We start from the raw sequence: 19,240 nt of genomic DNA on the forward strand, positions 1-19,240 counted from the left end.
ACTACTTGAAACTTTATTTTTATGTTGTGATCAGTAACATATTTAATCAGTAAACTAGAAAAAAGTAGAAATTTTTGATAAATCCAAGAAGTATACAATCCTGTTGAAAGATGAAATTAACTCTAAGTTATAGTATACAGTACAGTAACTGCAACTCATAAATTCTGAATTACTACAAAATATGTTATGTACAATGCTCATAGTTTCTGTGACTCTTAAATTCAAAAAATTCTCAAATAAATAAATTTATCCACCTAGATATATCCTTAAATTAGGGGTAAAATGATTTTTTTGAACAGGGATTTTACTGCCTAACTTGTATAAAGCACAAATGTATATTACAACTGATAATGAGAAATACATTATTTGCAGCACACAACATTTGAAAATACACAATATATCATGATTCAGGCATGACTTTTGGTACAATTAATACAAAAAGCACATTGAAAATTTATATAAAGTGTTAGGACCAAGGGTTTCAAATTGAATTTGTCTGAGATACATAATTTTTCTGTGGACACAAGGTAAACACTGAAAGTCACCTAGTATACTTGAATATGTGTAAATAAACATGCAAAATACACATGCCAAAGGTAAACATTGTATCTCACTAAAACAACAAAAACCACCAGAATGAGATATTCACTCTGCAGTGCAGTGATGCTATGAAACTTCCTGACAAATTAAAACTGTGTACTGGACTGAGTTCGACGCAGTTTTAATCTATCAGGAAGTTTCAACAAAAACCATGTCATAGACATTCAGAAGCATCTGTAGAATATGATGTAATATGAGGGATTTTTAATGTGCTGTAAATTTTATGTCTGTCTTTCAAACAGCAAGGCAAGTCTTTCATACAGGGATCAGATTTCTGATTGTAACTGATGCTTATAATGACCTTAGTACACTATAGTTTGTGTTTTCAATACATATTGCTGACTAGAAAATGCAACTATTTTTGAAATGACTACTCCCTCACTACTTCCAGCTTACCATAGTATATCCATGTTTGGGTTCCTTACATTCAGTTTTCACATTTACATTTGCACAGCATCCAGTGATATTCTCATTTTACTATGTTTTACCACATAACACAATAATATATGTGAAGGAGATATCAAGGTAGAAAGGTAATGCCCATGGTTCTCTCTTCTAATCATCAATAATTTTATTACATGACAAATGTACAGGTTGAAGACTAGGCAGGAAGTAAGGTCCCGGAAGTATACAAAACAAAGATCAACTCGAAGACATAATACACATATGATGTTCTGGCCTCTTGATCCGTGGATCGCTGGTGGGGTGGGGAAACAGTTGCAGGGCGAGGACGGTGTGCTGCAAGTAGAGGGGTGAGTGTCAGATGGTGAGATCTGAGTGGGCGTGGCAGGAACCTGCGGGCTGGACCGGACAGCCCTGGGAGCTGGGGCCTCTGCTATGGAAGCCAGGAGGCGGAAAACCCTGGAATGAGTGTGGACTCATTGACGGGGCTGGTGTAGGCGTGAGTTTACTCAAATCATGAGCAGAGGAAGAAGGCTGAGAGTGGCCAGAGAGCATGGTCTCTTCAACGGTGGGTGAGGTAGGGGAAAAATCGATGTGAGCAGGTTTAACCCAGTTGAGGGACACAGTAGTTACTGAGCCCTTAATTACAATGTCCATTGTGTTACTGGTTCATATGACAACTCTGTACGGGACTGTGTAAGGGGCTGTAACAGGGCTTTTACAGTTTCATTGCAAAGGAACACAACTTCACAAGTGTCTTGCGCCTTGGGAACATATGTGTGTGGTGGAGTGTGGCTGAAAGGGGGCGGGGGTTCAAGCTTGTTACAGTGTAACCTTACCCGTTCTACCGAGGATGGCAGTTCGGACAGTTTGGCGACTGGAGTAGGAGCAACAAGTTTACCTGGATGTGTAAGGGACTGGCCATAGAGCAACTCAGCCACTGAGCCTATATGGTGTTCCTTGAAAGTGGTCCGCAAACTGAGTAAGACGAATGGCAGGGCTTCATCCAAAGGAGGCCATGGCAACGTAGGGCTGTGTTAAGTGTCCTATGCCAACATTCCATGAGGCCGTTGCTTTCAGGGTGGTATGCTGTTGCATGAACTTTCTTGATGCTGCGCAACCTACATAGTTCAGAAAGCAAGGCAGACTCAAATTGACAGCCTTGTTTGGTCGTCAAGTAAACAGGGCAGCCAAAGTGTGAAATCCAAGTGTCTATGAAAGATCATGCCACTGATTCGGATGTAATATTGGGTAGTGGGGCAGCTTCCACCCAACGAGAGGTTCTGTCTATAATAGATAGCACGTACCTGTAACCCTCGGAGGGGGTGAGGAGGCCCACCAAGTCGATGTGAACATGGCGGAAGTGACTAGGAGGAGCAGTGAAGCTGTCTAGTGGAGGCGATGTGTGTCATGAAACTTTATTTTGTTGGCACAGAATGCAGGCACGGGCCCATGCTTGGCAGTCGCGATGCATGTCACACCAGACAAAGCACTCTGAAATAAGTCTGGTAGAGGCTCTCACACCTGGATGAGCTAGGTTGTGTAATTTATCAAACACTTGTCTCTGTAGAGGTTTGGGTATGAAGGGACGCAGCGTACCAGTTGATTTGTCACACCAAACCTCCTCTATGACACCAGGAAAGGTGGATTGCACAGGTTTGAGTGATGAGCTGTGATCAGAAATAAGGTCCATAGTGTACGTGTTGGCAGACTGCAGCTGAGGCAAGTTAGAGAGGTCTATCAGAGTTGTGAGAGCACTGACACAAGACAACAAAAATGCAACCACATTATCCGCACCCTTGATGTGTCGTATGTCAGAGGTAAATTGCAATATAAAGTCCAAATGACGGAAGCGTCTAGGTGGAGGTTCAGTTGGGGGGTTCTTTACAGCGGCAACCAATGATTTATGATCAGTTAAAATGTAGAAGTCCCTACCCTCAACCTCGGCGTGAAAGTGTTTCACAGCGTCGTAAACTGCCAAGAGCTCCCTATCAAAGGCTAAGTACTTTTTTTGAGCGCCGTTGAGCTTCTTAGAAAAGAACTGCAAAGGAGAGCTAGTATCTCTGACGGTTTGGCTGAGGACAGCACCTACTGTGGTATCACTGCCATCCGCAGAAATAAAAAATGTATCGTCCGGATGCAGGTGGGCAACAGTCAATGTGTTTGCTAGTAGGTGCCTCAGTTCGTCACAAGCTGGTTCCATGGCGGTGGTCCAGGGGATCGGGTGGATACGGGTCGTATTTTTGCCAGCAAGGGCTTCTGTTAGGGGAGCCTGAACCTCAGCATGGTTGGCAAGAGATAGGCGGTCCGTCTTGCAAGCGAAGTTTGTGGGCAGTGCCGTCTGTAACCACAGAAATGTGTGACGCGGTACACGAGGTGACTGTCTGTGGTATAATGGCTTCTTAGGTCATCAGTCCCCTAGAACTTAGAACTACTTAAAGCTAACTAACCTAAGGACATCACACACATCCATGCCGCAGGCAAGATTTGAACCTGTGACTGTAGCGGTTGCGTGGTTCCAGATTGTAGTGCCTAGAACCGCTCAGCCACTCTGGCCGGCTGTCTGTGGTATAGTGTGTGCGGCGGCCGCTAGGTTGGGTTGTGGCGCAGATGGCGAAAATTTGCATAAGTGCCAACTGTTTGGGTGGCTGGGAGTGACAAACAAGTGAGCCATTCGAAACAAGGTTGGTACACTGTTTATTAGTAACCGAAGGCGCTGCTGTCGAGCTTGGTGGCAGTAGCGGGCTTGAATGAGCAGCTGATGGCAGTAAATCAAAAACATTAACCTGTGCCTGGGAAGTTAGCTGCCCAAGCGAGGAGGGGGATGAATGTGCGCTCGAATTAACACAGTTAGGGATGGCAGGAGTGTGGACACTTTACAGTTCATGTGGCACACAGTCACAAATGCACTCAGGCGCGAGAACACTGTAGTGGCACTGACTAACCTTGTGTGTTGCTGAGGCGTCGTCTTCTGCAAGCTGCTGCCATTCTGAAAATACCTCGTTACTTAAGTCATTGAGGTGGCAGCATAGCTCATGTTGTTCCAAGCGCAGGCATGTAGACTTGACACGCTCCGTGAGCCACTTATTGGTTCACTTCCTAGCCAGGTAGACCTGCTTAGCACCACTATTGACACTCGACGAAGCACACGGGATGTGTTCCTGCATAGGGTGGTAGAACGCTGTATTCTTGACAAGGTCAGGCCACAGTTTGTGGTGTTGTAGAAAGTCGATGCCGAAAATGGGATCGTCAATGTCAGCCACCAGGAAGGACCACTTCAGGTTGCGAGAGGGACACTGCATATGAAGTAGAGCCTAAGCATGACAAACTAGATGAGTTTACAGCACATAAGACAGTTTTGTGTAGTCAGACCTTTTCGGTAGCAAGACGAGATGGAAGTAGGGAAACATCTGCACTCGTGTCGGTGAGAAAGTTTGTGCCAGAGTTCAAGTCGCAGATGTAGACTCGTCCATTTGAAGCATTAGTGTTGGACACAGAATGGAGCGTGGGACAGCGCCTGTTGTTTAGGTTGCAGGAGATTGTGGTTGTGGTTGGAGTTTGGGCAGGAGCATGGCAGTTTACAATTGCATGCTTGTTTCCCGAATTTGCATGGAAGAAACAGTATTTATGGGCGGACGTCTGCTCCTGAGAGTGGTCAGACAGCAGCAGCCCAGATGTGCTGTTGTTGTGTGAATGTGAAGGTGCCAGTAGTGCGGCGAGCTTGACAGACTTAGGTTTAGTGGGGAGTCCATGTTGGGACCCTGGTTGTGTTTGGAAACTGGCATAGCTGCCGGACTGCTGGGCACGGCGTTCGTGTAGTAGAGTGTAGTAAGCTCGGTCAGCGGCGCTCAAGTGTTCGCTATTTGGTCTATCTTCGTAGGCGGAGATGGCCATTTGGACAGACAGAGTCAGCTTTTCCATCCAAATCTTGGTGAGTGTAGCGTCCGGCATGTCGCATTCGCCGACGAAAAGTTGAAGGCATCGCCACAGCTGGGACGGATATCTGTCGCCGAGGCATCATAGACAAGCTGTCAAACGTTTTCTCTTCTTGTCTTGGAGACATGTTACAGTATTGTTAGTTTAGCTGTAGCTTACTTCTTGTCCGGAGGAGGTGACTTAACCAGGTCATAAATTAAGTTGACACAGTCATGGAGGTGGTTCGTGAGGCATGTGAAATGGGCGTTGTCATCAAGTGCACAGACACTGAAAGTTTGTTAGACCAGTTTGAACCAGAATTCCAGGTGGGCAGGTTTGAATGCCAGAAGTTTCGGTAGATTCGATGAACTGGCGGTCGAAGAATGCAGGCAGCCGCTCGCGGACGCAGGAGTAGCCAAGTCAAAGTTAACTCTGCGTTATGAGGGTGGTAGAGAGGAAGCAGACATGCCGGCTGTGTTCATAGTAGCTGGAGGGGAAGCAAAATCCGTTAGCAGGAAGCCCGGCATGGAGCGAAGCGGGACCAGTTGTTGCGGCAGAAGGTCAAAGCGGTCACGACGGTTGCTCGACAGGTTATTATGCAATTGGTCCACCACATGTACAGCAAAATTGTCCATCACAGAGTCACTGATGAGCTTGGTGGAACCTGATGCACTCAAATTACTGCACTGATGAACACTCGGAGTAACAGGCTGGCGAATGTCATTCACATAGTGTGCAACCGGTGTGGAGTGATAAACATGTGGAGCTTGCACATACAAAAAGGCGTCCTGTTGTGGCACATTGTGAAAACTATGCTCCCCACTATTTACAGTACTTGCATTAAAGTTCGGTATCAATGTGTAGTGGTTTCTTGTACTGCTGTGTGGCAAAAACTGAAGCACTTCGGGGCTAACAAAGCCTGAGTAGGATATCGCTGGCATCATGTTCGAAACCACTGCACTTGACGAGGTCCCTGGGTTCTCGAGGCTATAGGACAGTGGAAATTCATGTCGGGCTCTGACTATAACTGGCGCGCTTGAATTTAGTTGCTGTTGCTGGTGAAAACCGGGCGGTGGTGATGTGTGTAGAAGGCCATTGTGTAGTGGACAAAGGTCCACGCAGAATGTGGAAAACGGATTATTTGAACTTCGGGGTCACCACTGAAGGGGATATCAAGGTGGTAAGATAATGACCACGGTTCTCTCTCCTAATCATCAATACTTTTATTACACACCAAATGTACAGGTCGAAGACTAGGTGGTAACTGAGGTCCCGGAAGTATATAAAACAAAGATCAACTCGAAGACATAATACACATATGATGTTCTTGCCTATCAATCCATAGATCGACGGCACAGATGTTTATTATTTGAACAACTTCATAATGAATCATGCCGGTTCGAGTACTCTGGTATTATGTTTAATAAACTCCATGATGGACGTTTAAATTCCCTCAAATTGTAGTCAAATTATGATCCAGTGAGCCTGCAGCGTTTAAGATAACCCTTAAAGACATTATGTAACAAAATCCATATTGCTACAATACTAGTTTAATAATGTGTTAATTGTGATGGATCCATTTTGGCTAGAGTACAATCTTCAGACCATCTGGAAAAAATTATATAACATTTTCTGTTTTATTATAATTTTGGTTAATCACATATTTGGAAAAACAAATCTGATACTTGGTCCATACATCATCAGTGGTGGCGGTCACATTCTATTGTATTACTATGTGGTGTAAGTTTAGGACTCGTGCTGTAAGCTGGTTTGTGGTTTTCTCCTGTTGTTAATAGTTCTTTCTTGTAATTTTATATTTTTGTATTTTATTTTCAGAGTTGACAGACTGACACTTCTGACAGTTAGCCAAAGATACTGTATGGGTACAGTTGGTACGGTGTGTTGTGGGATTACATAGACAATTTTATTGAATTCTTAACCAAACATAACACATAGACACAAACAACTATCCGCAGACAACATTGATTAGAAAGCTCATACATACGGCCCAAAATGATAACATCAACAAAACATAGCAACTCTAACCACAAACCATCTTTGGACAACTGTCAGTCAATCACATCTGATGATGAAATGTCAAATTAGAAAATTACAAGAAAGAATGATTAAAAACAGGAACAAACCACAAAACAGCTTATAGCATAATAATCTTAAACCTACATCGTGCTGTAATACAATACAGAGTGACAGTGTCCACTGATGATGGATCGATATAAGAACCAATGATGATAGATGGATCCATCACAATAAACAGATCATTAAATTACTATAGCAACAAACTCAGTTTTTATTACATAATGTCCCCAAAAAAGTACTCAAACTGGTAACTGGATATGTGAATTTTTTTGAGTGAAATAAGCTCAGCTACAGCAACAGAATGCCATAGACCTGTGCCATTGTAGGAACTGCCATTTTAATTTTAACTATACTCAGATGAAAAATTAAACAACACATAGAAGAACAAATAATTACATTTGTACAATAATTACAGTTAATACTATGTGTTTTAGAGCCAATCCAAAGCTGTTTTATTTTAAATTATTGTATCTTTAACTGCCACAGACTAAATAATTATGGGAAAGATCCACCTTTACTTATATGTTAATGAGTGTTACCTTGATATTTCAGACTAACCATTGCATTTTATTGAACCATACTGAATATTTTTGAACTGTTTCCTTCACTATATTTGAGTATCTGTAACTCTCATTTTAACCCATAATTTCAGCATGCTTCCAAGCTAATTATTTTCATCCCTTTCCCATTTCACCAAAGATTTATATAAATCTTTAAAATAAACATACATTCTAACCTTGCAACCTAGATTCCGTTCACGTTCAACACATACTGGTGGTAGTTTATGTGACCATTTTGTACAGGGATGCAGCATTTTATTTGAACGGCTCTAACACAGGAATTATTTGTGGAAAAGTAATGAAATGTTCAGGAATTGTGAATAATATGCCTTTATAATGTTTAAAACATATATTATCACATTAATTCTTTCTGTATTATACATTGAAGCTATCTTTAAACAAAGTGCTATACCGTATTCTCTGCATCGGATTTATATTCCATTTCCCTATCTTTTTGTAGCATACTGAACATCTCTTTGTAGGCTTACTCTTCTTCTCTATTTGTGGGACCTTTTAAATGAGATGCCTTTCTGTGAACTGTTTAGGCCTAGCAGCTTTTGAAGATTGTCCACATCAAGATGAAGGTAAAATCTTCCCATTAATTTCTAGAAATCCTAATATGAGAGACAGCCTTTGTCTTGTTGCTGGCTTGATAAACAATAAAATCATTGTGAACAGAAATATTCATCAACCTACTAAACATTTTTGATAGCACTTTACACCTTTTTTGTCTTTCCATGAGGAAAGTTTGTGCCTCCTCATCTTTTGATTCTACATACCCCATTAAAGAATTGTATTATTTCGTAATTTGAGGCTTACTTACCTCATTGAACCATTTGCTTACTGTAGCGAATATAACATTATAGAATGCTGAAATAAAGGCCACATATTTCTTGTACCCTTGTTTAAGCATCATAATGCCCTATAAGTGATTGGTATGAATTCACTTTTTTGGAATTGGGCAAATTTTGGGGCATCAGATACATTCCTCCTATTTGATTTTAATGTGATAGCCATACTCATATCTCTGTTCCTCTAAACATATGTAAATATAAGTTATAATAATTCTCCTTCCATTAAAAAGAGGCTCAGAAATCTTTACAACAATCTGACTGGTTTTTGAGGTCTACATGGAAAGAAATTTCATTTGTATGTCTGTGGAACTAACTATATAAGCCACAATTTGCCACAAATATTCTGTAGATAATTTGCAAGTCCCATAGGACTTTATTTCTAAATTTGCTGATTTTTAGAGGTTGGTAGGTTTTCATTGCCATGTTGAATGAATTTTTAAACTATTGTTCAAGTGCTGTTAACTGAGCTCAGCTTGAACAATATTTTATTCCTCTGAACTGCATGCAGTGTCTCATCATTTACAAAATGAAGAATCTGCAAAGTGGTTTGAATCTGTCTTGGTGCTCAGAAAATTGGTGTGTTTAATACATGTTTTGTAGGTGTACATTTATCAACAAACATTGTTTTTAAAGCATGTTAGAGCTTTCAACTTCTTCACAATTCCAGTCTGCTTCATTTCACATTTCTTACTGATGTAATACGTTCGATCCTGTCTTCACCATCTGCCATTTTCTTCACTGTTTTTGTGCATTTGTTCCAAACAGTCAGTATCATTGTTACCATCAGTTTCTAAGTGATTACTGCTGTCATGCATATAACACTTCCATTCATTGGCACACTCAGAATCACAGGAATTTACTCTGATATAAGGTTGTGAGAAGTGCTTGGGCACATTCTATCACATTTGAGAGCATTTATGTCTGTTGAATGCAATGGTTGATTTCTCCCAACTAGACCACTTCCTAACAAACTTAACGGTAGGTCACTCAGGATATTTATACATTTATCTGATGAAATGGTAGAGCAATATGGTTTTACCTGCAAGACTGCAACTGTCAAATATCTGGTCAATTTAACGCTAGTCCAGGCGTTAACACCTTGCAAGTACTTTCTTGGATTCTTGTCTTATTTTTGCTTGTGTGCCTAGGAAAGAAAACTGCCACCAGAATAAACTCTGTGACATATCAAAACTCAAAAACAGTTCTTTGCCTTACAAGGAAACCATTCTACTGAGCAATCATTGCATGTCTTGTGACCTAACATGAACCTTAGATTTTCTAGTATCTTAGCTCAATTTTCTAAACCTTACTGAGATTCTTCTTAACATGCTGGTGGAATAGCAAGTTTGGGTAAAGGACTATGACAAAGAATAGATTTAGCCACATCATAACTATGGTTATAGAATTAAGTGTAAATAATTTCCTGTGAAACACAATGAGTCAAAGTTGAGTTCTAGCATAGTACTCAGTTATAATATTTTAGGTAATTTCATTTAGATATCAACAATGTGCAATTTTTATAGCAACTGTGTAGTAGCTGTAGTTTACTTTGGTGACTGAGATTTTGGAAAATCGCAGAGGAGGTGTTGAATGGCAGACAGACACACTGAGAAAAGAAATTGGAGCTTTACCATGAGATGACAGTGGCCATGTGTGTGTGTGTGTGTGTGTGTGTGTGTGTGTGTGTGTTATGCATATGTGAATGTGGGTGTGTGTTTTGTTTTGTCTCTGTCTGATGAAGGACATAGTCTGGTAGTTAATAATATCTAGCAGTCTTTTACTCAATGTTCCTATCTGCCACTCAATGTCTCCTCTAAGTGGTGAGATCATTCTATCCTTCTCATATTATTGATATTCCATCCAAGATTTTCCATTGTTTATTTATATATGTACTGTACACATGTTACACCCTTTAGCTTAAAAACTGATGTATATGTGTCTGAAATTAATTTGAATATCATGGTTTTGAAATTTTGTAGCTGTCAGGAAGAATGGAGGGATTTGAGCATTATGTGGAAACAATGTTTGGACCAAAAGGACCCTTTAATGGACAGAAAGTGAAACAAGAAATACACAAACGCTTTTACAGAAGTGTAAATGGTGATCTGAAGGAGAGTGTCAACAGCTTGCCGAATGTAATTGACACTAACTTCTATGACCCCAAAGTAAGGTTGATTCACTCTTATGTACTTACTTCTATTAAATTAATCAAATGTTTTTAATAATAATATTTATTCAACATCAAATTGCCAATTACAGTTCCTGGAAATAATACAGTTTTAAGACATTGTACAGATTATTCTACAGAATATGACAGTTTAGAACACACAAACTTAATATTTGTGTGATACATTTAATTTTACATTTTATAGCATTTAACTTTTGTTAATAAACAAATAAAAGTATTATGAGTAGTTTGTATTATCATTAGATCACTTGTGTATCACCTAAAACTGTGAGCTTGACATACATATAAAGCACTGTTGATAAAGATAAAGAACTCATCTTAGGTACAAAACGGATTTTTAGTTAAAATTATTTTTAGCTGGTCTTTTAAATCAGTAGTAGGAAGGGGTTGTGAGACTTTTTGCTAGGACACTGGCTAGCTTCAGCTCATGATGGAGAGCAGCTTTTTTCATATGAAGTTGTTCTGTGGCTATTTGCATTGTATTTTAATTTTTGTCTTGTATTGTGCTGATGTAGGTCACAGTTTAAGCATGCTGCTGTAGGTCACAGTTTAAGCTTGGATTTATTGTTTTCACAAGAAATATTACTTTTAACATATATAGCATATAGTCCATAATGGTAAGCACACCTAATTGTGGAAACAGGTTCCAACATGATTCTGTATGTTTGACATCACAGTAATTCTGATAGCTTTTCTGTAGTGTTAATAATGTGCTTGGGTTGGTTTGTACTGTTGCACCCCGTATTTCTACTACGTAGCTTCAATTTGGTGAGGTAATGAATGATCAACAGTTTTGGTACAGACACATCCTTACAAAATTTGTTAATCATGTTTATTGCAAATACATTTTTGGACAGTTTATGGGCTAAGGAGTCTATATGCATGTACAATTTGAGGATGTCCTAGTTTGCGATTCCCAACAATTTTGTCAATTTTTCCTTTCTTACAATGTCATTTCAGATGGATAATTCCATACGAAATTCTATTTGTTCCCTGGTGTTAAATTCAGTTATTGCACTGTTTAAAACACTTAACATTTAAATGGCTATCATTGACACACTTAGCTATTTTATCATTTAAACTGCTGCACAGCGCCTCCAGACAGTTGTAGGCTTAGTGTTTGCACACAACTGATGTATTGTCTGCATATAATATTTTTTTTTACAGGTAGGAGAACAGTACTGTATATCATTAACACAAATCAAGAAAAGAAGGGGTCCTTTTGCTCATATACAATTTTATTAACTCAATGCCAGTTCCTCTGACACTCAGGTTCCCTCTAATACCCAGGTTCCACAGCTTGTCAAGTAATATAGTGGTGTTGACACAATCAAAAGTTTTTCTAGATCAAGGAACACTCCAGTAACATACTCCTTGTTTGTATGACAGTTATTAATTGTCTGTTAGTTGGGCTTTAGCTACTGAAGAAGACTTGTTCTTCATAAAACCATTCTGGTTTTGAAATATTAGATTGTATTGACTCAGGAATGACATTCTCAGTCACCATAGAAAATGCAGGTATGATTAAGATGGGTTGGTATTTTTCAGGTTTAGATTTTATCTTGTGAATCATGGTTACTTATGCTGTCTTTAAATAGTCTGGGAAACTACCAGATGTAGTTGTATCATTTATTGCTGTTTTCATTGCATCAGATATGTTGTCTATGCAAGTTTTTAATGTGTTCATAGACAATCCATCATATCCTGCAATTTTTGTAATTTTTGTGACCTTACTAAGCATTTTATTTCCTTGCTGTTAGTTGGGCCCAAGTATATGCTTTGTTTGACTGGAATGCCCTTATGTCTGTACTGAAGATTGTTGAGATGGTCTTGATGGATTTTCCAACAGAAAAAGCACTCATTAAAAACATCTGTGATCTGATATTGGCATTTGATGATACTCTCATAATAGTTGATCGTAAGATCACTGGTTTATTTGTCATTAAAATGTCAAAAGCTATTTATAGCTTCCCAAATAGGCAACCCAGTGTTAACAAAGTTACTTAATGTTGTGACTATGTATTTTCTTTGAGTTTCTATCAACAGATCTGTGTCATCATGATACTTCTTAAAGTCTACATTTAGTCTACTATTATTGCTATTCTTCAGCATTGCAGATTGGAAAAGCCTCAAGATCCTCTCTTGCTGTTTTCACTTCATGGTGTATTTTTTTTTTTTTTTTTTTTTTTTTTACAGTCATGTACTAGCAAGGCCATTCCTTGGCATGAATGAGACATTGACAAAATACCTACATCAGTAATCTGGCAGGATAAATGTCATTTCAGAATCATGGACAAAATAATGTATAATGTGACTGGGAATGATTGTGTGCCCAAAAATCAGCACTGAGAGATGCATGATCTTCAATTCATCACAAATGAACACTTGAAGCTTTATCCATAAGATCATATGGTACTTTGTTCTGACTTGTGCTGGTGCCAATGGTAATACTGGCCTTTAGTTCATGGGAGTGCTTGTCTCCAAAGAAAAACAGATGAGGGTCGGATTCATGTGGAATGGCAGATGTGGTCTGTGAATGTAAATGGTATAGATGATGTCTAAGATTTGTTTAGAAGACTTCTTGGAGTTTGACTAGCTCCTCTGTCAAAAATTCAAAGATTTACCACATTATGTAGTAGCAGACTGTCCCATTGCATCTAAAGTATATTCAAAGAGCTCTGCTATACATTCCCAAAGCAGTGTTGGCTGGGTGTTCTCTATGACCTCATACTTTGCAGGGCGCTCAAATGTTTAATAGCAAGTAGCAATTTTAATCCCTAGATCTTTTTAACCAGTATGGATTGGACACTATGTCATGTTCTTCCCCCCTGCCCTCCCCCCTACCTCTAGTAATTCATTATTCTTATATTTTTCTCCCAGTTTTATATGATTTGTCTACATCTACATCTATATGATTACTCTGAAATTCACATTTAAGTGCTTGGCAGAGGGTTCATCGAACCACAATCATACTATCTCTCTACCATTCCACTCCCAAACAGCGCGCGGGAAAAACGAATACCTAAACCTTTCTGTTCAAGCTCTGATTTCTCTTATTTTATTTTGATGATCATTCCTACCTATGTAGGTTGGGCTCTACAAAATATTTTCGCATTCAGAAGAGAAAGTTGGTGACTGAAATTTTATAAATAGATCTCGCCGCGACGAAAAACGTCTTTTCTTTAATGACTTCCATCCCAACTCACGTATAATATCTGCCACACTATTTCCCCTATTACGTGATAAAACAAAATGAGCTGCCCTTTTTTGCCCTCTTTCGATGTCCTCCGTCAATCTCACCTGGTGAGGATCCCACATCGCGCAGCAGTATTCTAACAGAGGATGAACGAGTGTAGGGTAAGCTGTCTCTTTAATGGACTTGTTGCATTTTCTAAGTGTCCTGCCAATGAAACGCAACCTTTGGCTCGCCTTCTCCACAATATTATCTACGTGGTATTTTCAAATGAAGTTGTTTGTAATTTTAACACCCAGGTACTTAGTTGAATTGACAGTCTTGAGAATTTTACTATTTATCGAATAATCGAATTCCAATGGATTTCTTTTGGAACTCATGTGGATCACCTCACACTTTTCGTTATTTAGCGTCAACTGCCACCTGTCACACCATACAGCAATCTTTTCTAAATCGCTTTGCAACTGATACTGGTCTTCGGATGACCTTACTAGATGGTAAATTACAGCATCATCTGCGAACAACCTAAAAGAAGTGCTCAGATTGTCACCCAGGTCATTTATATAGATCAGGAACAGCAGAGGTCCGAGGACGCTTCCCTGGGGAATACCTGACATCACTTCAGTTTTACTCGATGATTTTCCGCCTATTACTACGAACTGCGACCTTCCTGACAGGAAATCACAAATCCAGTCGCACAACTGATATGATACCCCATATGCCCGCAGATTGATTAGAAGTTGCTTGTGAGGAATGGTGTCAAAAGCTTTCCAGAAATCTAGAAATACGGAATCAACTTGAGATCCCCTGTCGATAGCAGCCATTACTGCTATCGAATAAAGAGCTAGCTGCGGTGCACAAGAACGATGTTTTCTGAAACCATGCTGATTACGTATCAATAGATCATTCCCTGTGAGGTGATTCATAATGTTTGAATACAGTATATGCTCCAAAACCCTACTCCAAACCGACGTCATTGATATAGGCCTGTAGTTTGATGGATTACTCCTACTACCCTTCTTAAACACTGGTGCGACCTGTGCAATTTTCTAATCTGTAGGTACAGATCTATCGGTGAGCAAGCAGTTTTACATGATTCCTAAGTAGGGAGCTATTGTGGTTCTTCAGCTGCATATGTAAGAAAATACACAAATTACCAATGAAGTACATTATGCAAATACATCTATATCACCTTCCACTAGCAGTCTCTTCATTTAACATGAAATACCTGAACTGTCATTTCTGTTTTGACATAGACTTTAGTGTTCACTTCTCTGTATGCATTCTCTGGAATGACTGAAATGGTATGACTTATTTGAACATTGAACTTTCACCTGATAATTTCTGAATTTCTTTAGTTTGCAACTTGATATGATGTGTTAATCACAGCTGGTAGATAAATACATTAAAAGAAGTTTCAGATAAAACAATAATTTGATATTGGTTGCTACAGGTAGCTATTTTTTTATTTTTAATTTTTAAATGTATTTTATTTTTAATTTTAATTTTTAAAATAATGAGCAAGGAGCAAGTGATATTACACTAGTGGTTAAGAATATTTTTGTTATATAATTACAGTGAAATAGATGTTCATATAGTTGAAACAGAATAAAAACCACAATTCTGAAGCAATCAGTTGCCTAATTCCAAGATGCAACATTCAAAAACAGGTACTTGCTCTCTGAAATTAGTATGTTAAAAATTACAAAAGATAGACTGATTTCAGCAGTATAGGCTGTACGGCAGTTGAAAATATCTTCTTTGTGATTTAGAAATATGCTGTTATGTGATGTTATTTTTGTCATAGGCCTCTCTAGGGCTCAAGATTTTTGGAAATGAACTCAAATATGGGAGCATTGAAGGTCAGGATGAAGTCAGTGAGCTCCTGCGGTCACTAAACCCATTCAGAAAGCTGCAGCAGATCCTTTCAGGAAAGGTAATGACCACTGACCCACTTTAAAATCTGAACAACAAAATATGTGCATGATCATACATTGGAAGAATTTTAGGAAATTTTTTAAATCTGGAATAAATGCCTGTTGAAGTAACTTCAAAGAAGAATTAAAGTAGTTAGCTATGCACTTTGCTAATTGCATGCTCCATAGAACACAGTGTTGATTAGCAACTGTTGTGCAGAGTTTTCCAATTAATTTAATAAGACTACTGTATTTTCTCAATGAATACATGGGTATTCATTTCTTTTTGTGACATGCCCGCACACACGCGCACACACACACACACACACACACACACACACACACACACACACACTCTCTCTCTCTCTCTCTCTCTCCCTTGTTCAAAAATTCTTCTATAAGGTCCCAATAAAAAAGTTTTCTGTTATGTCTAAATTCTTTTATTTGCTTACCAACAAATTGTTCTGTAGGTACATAATTTTTTGTACCACGGCCAGTTTAAGTTATGACTAATGAAGATAATTTTTTTAATAGTGGCATATTTATGAATGCCAGTGTTGTCAAATTGTGACGGATTCACAGTGACAGACTTGGAACTCTTATTAGAATGTGCTGTTGTGTATGTAGGAGGTTTAAGGAAGTATACCACATATATCCTTATTTTACATCTTTGCCTACGGCGTGCTTTGTGTCTAAGTGTACAAGAGTTCCAGTATGTTGTTATTTCAGATGAAATGAAAATTATAAATATGGAAATCAAGCCAATGTTTTGATGCTTCCACTGCACTAATCAGCAATCACACCCAGAGCAGAAGTTTTTGATCCGAAGCATTTCAGAAAACACAGTTAATTTCCAATTATGGCTGTGACCAAGAAACATACTCGGAAATATTTCTTTCCTCTGTGTTCTGGTATTTTGAATGAGTTGTATCCTGTCTTATATAGAAAAATAACATGAACTCTGTATTTAATGAGAGATGTTAAAAATAGTAAGATTCAAATCATCCAAAAAATACAAGGGTAATCCCAAAAGTAAGGTTTCCTATATATATATATAAGATTCCAAGACTTACCAAGCGGGAAAGTGCCCGTAGACAGGCACAATAAGATAACATACAAACACACACACAAAATTTCGAGCTTTCGCAACCGGCGGTTGCTTCGTCAGGAAAGAGGGAAGGAAAAGGAAAGATGAAAGGATGTGGGTTTTAAGGGAGAGGGTAAGGAGTCATTCCAATCCCAGGAATGGAATGACTCCTTACCCTCTCCCTTAAAAACCACATCCTTTCATCTTTCCTTTTCCTTCCCTCTTTCCTGACGAAGCAACCGCCGGTTGCGAAATCTCGAAATTTTGTGTTTGTGTTTGTGTGTTATTTTATTGTGCCTGTCTACCTGCGCTTTCCTGCTTGGTAAATCTTGGAATCTTTGTTTTTAATATATTTTTCCCATGTGGAAGTTTCTTTCTGTTTTATATATATATAACTCGGTTATTGTGGCAGTTGATCACACTGTTATGAAGAGTGCTTCATGCGCTGTGTGTAAACATGCACATGCCACGCTGAGGCTCTCAGTCATGGCTTGGCAGCCATTGAGAATGGAGCTCCCGTTGGATGTTACCGCCAAGTTCGAATTGCGCACAGTTATTCTGTTTTTGAATGCAAATGGCACTACGCTGATTGAAATCCATCACCAATTGACAGAAGTGTTTGGTGAGTTGTGCATGGATGTCAAAAATGTTCGTAAGTGGTGTAGAGAGTTTGCAGCTAGTCAGACTGAAATTCACGACCAACAAAGAAGCGGGAGACCATCAATTTCTGAAGAGACAGTACTGAAAGTTGAATGAAGCATGTGTGAAGATTGGCATATCACCCTGGATGATCTCTGCACATTGGTTCCTGAGGTTTCCAGAAGCACTGATCACAGAATTTTAACGGAAACATTGAACTACTGGAAGACGAGTGGAAGATGGGTGCCACACATACTGACTGAGGACCTCATGCAGCAATGATTTGATGCTTCCTGCACATTTCTTCACAGTCTTGCAGCCGAACAGGACAACTTTCTGGACTCAGTTGTCATGGGTTGCCAAAACCTGGGCATACCACTTTACACCTGAGACCAAGCAACAATCGCGCCAGTTCATAACTTTATGAAAAGCATGGTGGTGAGCTGGTATGACATGGGCATCCAAAAGCCACCACAGCGTTTACAAAAATGCATTGACAGAAATGGTGATTTTGTCGAAAAATAGCTAAATGTTCAAGCTGTAAACTGGTGTAAACCATTGTAGAAATAAACAGGTCCTTGTACTTATATAAAAATAGCAGACCTTACTATTCGGATTACCCCTGTATTTACTGGCTTGTCTTTGAAATAATAACAGTACAACTTGACAAATTTTTTATATCAGACATTAGTAACATGATGAAAAGATTAATTATTTTATTTTATATATAATATTTATCCATCCATAGACAGTAAATATTGTATGAATGTTGTCCAAATGTGTATATAAATGTTATGTGAAATCATTACAAGGAAGTGGTAAACACAAACACATACATAAAATAATACACAAAAGATGATACAAAGTGATATAACTTACAAAGTAATACAAATTTGTATACCCACATACTTTTCTTATTGCAAGTTCATAGCATGTTCCTCATAGGTTTTTACTTATGACTGTCCTTACCAACAAAGCCTTTTATATACAACAGTGATTCAGTATAGTAAAGGTTTTACATCAGACAACAGCTGTCTTTTAGATATGAACGTGTAATGAAAATATTAAGGGACATTTTTGTTTAAGCTTAATATAAACACTATCAGAAAAATGTTGCTTTCCAGTTAATACAAAAATTGAAAAAACGTCAAATGTTTTGTGAAATGATTAGCCTAAAGTAAGAACTGAAAGAAATTAGAGAAACATTTGATGCATCTCCAAATGATGCTTTAAACCAAAGCCAATAAGACTGCACAGTCTACATAACTCACCAAATATCCTCAAGAACTCTTTAAAATTCTAAGATTTTAGTTTAAAGTTTCAACTTTAAATTTACAATCACCATCTAATTTGCTTTATACGAATTCAAGCATTGTTCAGAGGTCCTACAAAGGTTCCTCTAATCTGTTTCATTTATTACTTTTAGACAAGGTATTGGACAAAAATTTAACTTTTTTCCATTTTTTATTTAAAATTTTTTATTAACAGTTAAATATCACACCAATCTTTCTTTTTATGTGCAAAACCTACTTGAAGAGATTATCTTTTTGACAATTTGTTTACATAGCTAGTGGAAACTTGTCATGAAAAATTTCAGTTTTCCGTGAAATCACTAATTAAGTTTTCCTTGAAGTTATTGAAGGCTGCAGTTGCTGACATTATCTTCATGCAGTTCTGTATGACCAGCCATGTCACAGGTGGCTGCAGTGCAGGACATGGTAGGACCAATTCTTGGTGAGAAGGGAAGACTTTGTGCTGGTGTCCCTCTCCCCTTATTAGTACAGGTGAT

The 19,240-nt window shown here is 38.6% G+C and overlaps 1 protein-coding gene across 1 annotated transcript in view; it reads left to right on the forward strand.

Annotated features, from left to right (window-relative positions):
* Window positions 1–19,240, forward strand: part of LOC126299332 (uncharacterized) — a 793,355-nt gene that overhangs the window by 263,834 nt on the left and 510,281 nt on the right. The window contains exons 16-17 of the mRNA XM_049991162.1: window positions 10,408–10,593; window positions 15,617–15,745. Of these exons, the coding sequence (XP_049847119.1) occupies window positions 10,408–10,593; window positions 15,617–15,745 (315 nt within the window). The remainder of the gene's footprint in view (window positions 1–10,407; window positions 10,594–15,616; window positions 15,746–19,240) is intronic.

The sequence above is a fragment of the Schistocerca gregaria genome, chromosome X (assembly GCF_023897955.1).
Source record: "Schistocerca gregaria isolate iqSchGreg1 chromosome X, iqSchGreg1.2, whole genome shotgun sequence".
NCBI classification, from domain to species: Eukaryota; Metazoa; Arthropoda; class Insecta; order Orthoptera; family Acrididae; genus Schistocerca; species Schistocerca gregaria.